Source organism: Heptranchias perlo, unplaced genomic scaffold (genome assembly GCF_035084215.1).
Source record: "Heptranchias perlo isolate sHepPer1 unplaced genomic scaffold, sHepPer1.hap1 HAP1_SCAFFOLD_1527, whole genome shotgun sequence".
Taxonomy (NCBI): domain Eukaryota; kingdom Metazoa; phylum Chordata; class Chondrichthyes; order Hexanchiformes; family Hexanchidae; genus Heptranchias; species Heptranchias perlo.
Genome location: NW_027138782.1, coordinates 25,733 through 32,394, shown reverse-complemented (window position 1 = coordinate 32,394; position 6,662 = coordinate 25,733). Strand labels below are relative to the sequence as shown.

Genomic DNA, 6,662 nt, shown 5'->3' with positions numbered 1-6,662 from the left:
GTTTATGTGCTGGAGTGGGTTTCCCTCCCAAGCAATGAAAATAAAAAATGACTCCCCCACCCCAAGAAATTTTACCCACGTGGATTCCTTAGCCAAACACTTTAGTGGCCAAAAAATAAAATTTCGAGTCTCACTTGAGCTATTAGCAATAGTTTCCAGCTACGTTACAATCATAATAAAAACAGTGAGAAGTGAATAAGCCACAGACCACTCCTAGAGAAGGAGTGGTTAATGACTAACACCGCCACAGCCAGCAATTCAAACGGAAGGGCGCAGTTTGAAGCTGGAATCTGGAGGGTGTCCAGCACTGTTTTTCCTCTCTCTCCCTGCCAGGTCCATCGTGTAGGGCTTGGATTCTGGAGACAAGAAGAGGGGGAAATTGAAAGACCCAGGAATCGACGTTTATCCCACAATATGCAGGTTGTGTGGGGCTTGGCTGGGATCCTGCTGCTCTTGGGACTGACCCTGGCCGGTAGGTGATGGTCACTGTAGTCACTTTGCGGATGATGCGGGTCTTTAAGTGTTTCTCGCAGTTTGCGATTTATTTACTTAAACCAGCCGCGTGTTGAGGTAAACATTACTTTTGCAAAGCTTTTCACAGTCTTTTCTCTTTTTGCTGAAATTACTTGATTTTTTTTTTGTTGGATTAAATCTTTGGGTGTAATGAGAAAGGGGGGAATAGAAACATTTTTAAAAATAGAAACATAATTAATTTACAACGAAGAGAGGAAGAGATGAAAATGCAAAGTGCTGGGAATTATAAGGAGAGAGACAAGCAGCAGGAAGTTCAAAACATTGAAAGAGAAATGTGTTTGGTTGAAAGAATTTATGTTCAATAAAGAAAATCTAAAGAAAAAAAAGAAAATAACAGAAAGAAAATAGATTTTTTTGTAAAGTAGAGTGGGAGATAAATCACCAGAGCGAATCCCTGTCTGGAGGGTCCAATGTCTCTCCCATTGACCCTAGGTACTAAACAGTGCCCCAGGGATGACCATGGGAGACAATGGCCTCAGTTCCTCAATCTGCCCCAGGAATGACCATGGGAGACAATGGCCCCAGTTCCTCAATCCGCCCCAGGAATGACCATGGGAGACAATGGCCCCAGTTCCTCAATCCGCCCCAGGAATGACCATGGGAGACAATGGCCCCAGTTCCTCAATCCGCCCCAGGAATGACCATGGGAGACAATGGCCCCAGTTCCTCAATCCGCCCCAGGAATGACCATGGGAGACAATGGCCTCAGTTCCTCAATCCGCCCCAGGAATGACCATGGGAGACAATGGCCCCAGTTCCTCAATCCGCCCCAGGAATGACCATGGGAGACAATGGCCCCAGTTCCTCAATCCGCCCCAGGAATGACCATGGGAGACAATGGCCTCAGTTCCTCAATCCGCCCCAGGAATGACCATGGGAGACAATGGCCCCAGTTCCTCAATCCGCCCCAGGAATGACCATGGGAGACAATGGCCCCAGTTCCTCAATCTGCCCCAGGAATGACCATGGGAGACAATGGCCCCAGTTCCTCAATCCGCCCCAGGAATGACCATGGGAGACAATGGCCCCAGTTCTTCAATGTGCATCAGGACAGATTAATAGGAGACAGCAATCAAGACTCTGAACATGTCTCAGAACTGACAGACGAGAAACAGCAGATCCTAGACCCCCAGTTGGTCCAGGATTGACCGAGGGCAACCCCAGTTTCCAAATCCTGGACCCTTATTATATTCCACATTAATTACAATGTGGTCCCTGTTGCACCACCTTAATTACATTTCCCCCTCATTATAATTTGTTTTTTGTTACACTACATGCCCATTACAACACCCTCATTAATATTGGATTACATTATAACCATCATTGCAACTAGTTCCTTATTATAACATGCTTCTATTATTTTGCCCTTATTACATTCCATCATTATAACGTTCCCCCATTTGTAACATGTTCCTCAGTGCAAAGTGGTTCTGATTACACTGCTCTTGTTACACTATAATGCCATTATTATATAACTTAATTTTTATGATAACACAGAGTCTGAATGCGTGCAGAAGATTATGACTCTTGCTAGTTCTGTCATTTGTATTTTGACTATTCAAAATACAAACTGGAGCTGGAAGAGAAACAACTGTGTGATCCGCATTAACTCGTAGCCTCCTCTTATCTCAGCTGTAGTTCTTACGGCCGGTCTAGCTGAGACCTTGTTTACAGTGGTGAAGAGAGCCCTCTGGCGTTAAGACCAGTGTATAGCACTGAACCTGGGACCTCATTACTGGCTTGAACAAAGGTCATCACTCAAAAGGGTAGTTCTATGTCAGACCATCTTAATCTTGATATTAATATACATATTTTCTAAAAGCTTATGAATTTAGATTTAAAAGACAAATTAGGCATCATTGTTCTGCCTGGCAGGGATCCAAGCTGGGATTTCCCTGGTTCAGTAATATCACACAGTGAATTTACCCACTGAGAATGAGTATCATATCCCAGCATGTGTTACATGGGGATTGGAGAGTGAAGGACAACATGCAGACATTTTCATTTACACAAGGTTTCACCAAGCATTCAGTATTGCTCAGTTGAGTATCAGTCGTGGCTCACTTGGTAGCACTCTTCCCTCTCAGTTAGCAGGTTGTAGATTCAAGTCCCACTCTAGACATTTAATCATAAAATTCAGGCTGATACTCCAATGTAGTACTGAGGGAGTGCTGCATTGTTGGGGGTGCTGTCTTTAGGATGGGATGTTAAACCAAGGCCTCAGGTGGACGTAAAAGATCCCATGCTGCTATTTTGAAGAAGAGCAGGGGAGTTCTCCCCGTGTCCTGGCCAACATTTATCCCTCAACCAACACCACTTTAAAAAAAACAATTATCTGGTCATTATCACGTTGCTGTTTGTGGGATCTTGCTGTGTGCAAATTGGCTGCCGCGTTTCCTACATTACAACAGTGCCTACACTTAGTGCTTTGGGACGTCCTGAGGTCATGAAAGGCGCTATATAAATGCAGGTCTTTCTTTTTTCTCTGTGAAGAGATGGGGCAGTTTATTAAGATACAGATCAATGATACAGTGGCAGCTCTCTGAATGCAACACCAGAGCAAGGCCCTAATGAAATTAAAACAATTCACTTTCACATATGGTAACCATTTTTTAGTTACATCTGCTACCAGTAAACATTCATTGACTACCTGCACTGCTGGAAAGGGGCAGAACGAGCGAGTCAGAGAGAGAGGATGAACTTATTGATTCACTGATGACACTGGTTATTCCAGGAGCGGAGCCTCAGAGGAATGGCACAGACTGGTGTGAACATGACAAGGCACTCCACAAGCGGTTGGATGTTGTAGAAAAGGTAACAGAGACCATTCCCTGTTGGGTGTAGCAACACTGGATTAGAAAATGCATAACATAATCTATAATGGTTGATTTCCGCCTTCGGAAAAGCAAAAAGACATGTCTCAATCTCCAATAAAAAGATCCTGAAATAAAAGCATAACATGTTGGAAATGCACAGTAGGTCGCTCAGCATCTTAAAGAGGAGACAGGCTAACACTTCAGTTGGGACTGTTAGCTGTGATTCAATGGTAGCGCTCCTGCCCCTGGGTCAGGAGGTTATGAGTTCAAGTCCCGCTCTAGAGACTCGAGCACAAAATCTCAGCTGACACTTTAGTTCAGTACTGAAGGAGTGCCGCACTGTCAGAGGTGCAGTCTTTCAAGATGAGACATTAAGGTGAGGCCCCATCTGCCCTCTCAGATGGACATAAAACATCCCATGGCACTAATTTGAAGAAGAGCAGGGGAGTTTTTCCTGGGTTTAATCAACATCACTAAAAACAGATTATCTAGCTGTTTGTGGGACCTTGCTGTGCACAAATTGGCTGTAAAGCATTTTAGTACGACCTGAGGTTGTGAAAGTTGCTATATAAATGCAAGTCTTTCTCTCCATATTCTTAGTTTGAAATGAAGATGCATCTGACATTAAAAAACACTGTTCATTTATGTCGAAGACTTACAAGTGACAATAAAGAGAATGTTCTCCTTTGATGCATTGCACCTTTAACTGACTAAAGCCCAGTTGTCCCATAAATCAGTATCAATCTACTGTAGCTTCTTGAGGTGAACATTTCTCTGCTTTGTTGTTTACAGCCTATCTGTAATGTCTACCACATTACATAATGTCTACTTCCCATTCGCAGAATTAAACACATAATCCAGGCTGACACTCAAGTGCAGTACTGGGGGAGTGCTGCACTGTCAGTGGTGCCATCTTTCGGATGAAATATTAAACCAAGGCCTCATCTGCCCTCTCAGGTGGTGCAAAATATCCCATGGTGCTATTCAAAGAAGAACAGGGGAGTTCTCCCGGTGTCCTGGCCAATATTTATCCCTCAATCAACGTCACTAAAACAGATTACCTGGTCATTGTCACATTGCTGTTTGTGGGAGCTTGCTGTGTACAAATTGGCTGCCGCATTTCCTACATTACAACGGTGGCTACACTTCAAAATTACTTCATTGGCTATAAAGTGCTTTGGGACATCCTGAGATCATGCAAGGCACTATATAACTGCAAGTTTTACTAGCCAGCGCTAGATGAGTTGTGATTGATTTTTGCTTTTTTTTTCCTCTCTCAGAATATAGAACAAACGGTCAATTACCTCGAGGCTGAAGTGTCAGTCCTGCTCAGTCTCATCGAGGCTTCAAACTCTCCACTTCAGCTAGGAGCTCCGACCGTGGACATTTTTGAAAGTGGTGCGTGCAGTTTGTGGAGTGACTTTTTTTTTCCCCTTTTGTCATCAGTTAATTTTGCGCTCATCGGGATGAGGGTGGTTGGGCTGGGAGATGGACCACATTCCCATTTCAGGCACCAAGGGTCAGCATGAAAGCACTGACAGGTCAGGTGCTGCACTGGTTCGATGGCGAGTCAAGCTTAATCTACTCTGCCCTGACAAATTTGCCCCCCCGCCCCAAATTTCAGAAGAGCACCCCCAAGTATACCAGTGTCACACTTTTCCATTTCACTCACCGGTCATACATTTGTCCCTTAATTGATGCCAAATTTGGGTCTGGTTTGCATCCTGGGACCATGCCCACTGGAGGCCGGTTGAGATCCCAATTTGTATTTATACATTTGGTAAATCTCAACCGGCCCCTAGTGGGCATGGTCCAGGGCGCAAACCAAACCCTAATTTGGTGCCAAGCAAGGAGTCAGAATACTCGGAAGAGAAGCTTGGCGGGGCGGGGGGAGGGGAGAATTGGAGGGGGAGGGAAAACCTTTACAAGAATCAAAAGTCTTCCCTTTATTTTAAAGGTTTGCTGAGGGTTTGGTTGGGAAAGGCATTACCTGGTCTGGTACCACAAGGGTCCAAATTCCATCCCCAGTTTGTGCTCAGTTAGCTGGCCACTACTGGACTAAAAGAACTCCTGCTGGAAAGTGTGTGCTTGTATGTGTGCGCGCACGCAGGTATATGTGGGTGTGCACATGAGTATGTATGTGTGCGTGTTGGTTTGCACAGGTATATGTGGGTGTGCGCAGGTATATGTGTGTGCATGTGGGTGTGTGCGGGGGTGTGCATGTGCGTATGTTTGTGCGCGCAAGTGTGCATACGTGTGTGGATGTGGGTTAAGGACAGGATCAGGCTCGGCTGTGTGGTCCTCATGTACCTCACTGTGTTCACATTTGGGTGAGGTACTAGTGGGCAGTTGTACCCCAATCTGAGTCAGCACCTTGAAGATAGGAGGGGAGAAAATTGGAAAACAAGTCATTGCGTTGATTGAACTCCGTCTAACTTCCATTATCTTCAGGTCCAACAGGTGTGTGTTGAACGTCGCAGTGCCCATCTGAAAGATGTTCACGGAACGACACCTACATCAAGAAACGTACCAGGAAAAGAGTTTAAAAATGTGTCTGTCATCAATTGCAACAGTTATTTCCTATATTAATGGATGTTCTGTCCTGTTTCTCACGTGGGGTTATATAGAGCAACTGCTGCTTGTTCATCGAACAGGGGCATCTGTTACCAGGGTAACAGGGGGCCTCCAAGACTTGCAGCCCTAACCTGGGCCTAAGTTAAGGCATGGCAGTTTTCCTTGTCTAATATGATTTACTCTCATCTTTTGAAAACCACTTTTGTATCCTAGAAGTTTCTTAAAGACAAATATAAGATGAGTTGTAGCAGCACTACACCAATTGCATGCTGGATTGTGCTGCTGGTACCCCATCCCTAGTGGACTCGGCCTAGATGTAACTCGGCCTCTCCATGTGGACAATTTCAGAGGACTTCATTTTACTTTCTGCATCTGAGGAAAAAATTGGGATCTTATGTAGGAATAATGGCGGCAAAAGAAAAAATCAGTGTCTAGAAGAATGACTGAACAGTAGGGTTGCCAACTCTCCAGGATTATCCTGGAGTCTCCAGGAATTAAAGATTAATTGCCAGGATGCTGCCCGGGAGAAAAAAAATCATTGGCCCCCTATGAATGTGTTTTTTTTTGTTCATTTTCTTTGAACACTTTCGTTTATTAGTTCATAAAAATATTGAAGATGGGGGGAGAAAAGGCTGTTTGACTGCGCAGGATGGTTGGGGGTGAGAGGTCATGTGATGATACCTCCAGGAATATGTCCAATCAGAGTTGGCAACCCAACTGAACGGGCTCCCCCAACGG

General features: G+C 44.7%; 1 protein-coding gene across 1 annotated transcript; it reads left to right on the top strand.

The window, feature by feature from the left end:
* The first annotated feature begins 264 nt into the window (after positions 1 to 264).
* Positions 265 to 5,935, top strand: LOC137309191 (placenta-specific protein 9-like). Its single transcript, XM_067977456.1, has 4 exons — positions 265 to 472; positions 3,269 to 3,348; positions 4,631 to 4,748; positions 5,802 to 5,935. The coding sequence occupies exons 1-4, from the start codon at positions 415 to 417 to the stop codon at positions 5,819 to 5,821; spliced, it is 276 nt and encodes a 91-aa protein (XP_067833557.1). The 5' UTR covers positions 265 to 414; the 3' UTR covers positions 5,822 to 5,935.
* Positions 5,936 to 6,662: the final 727 nt, after the last annotated feature.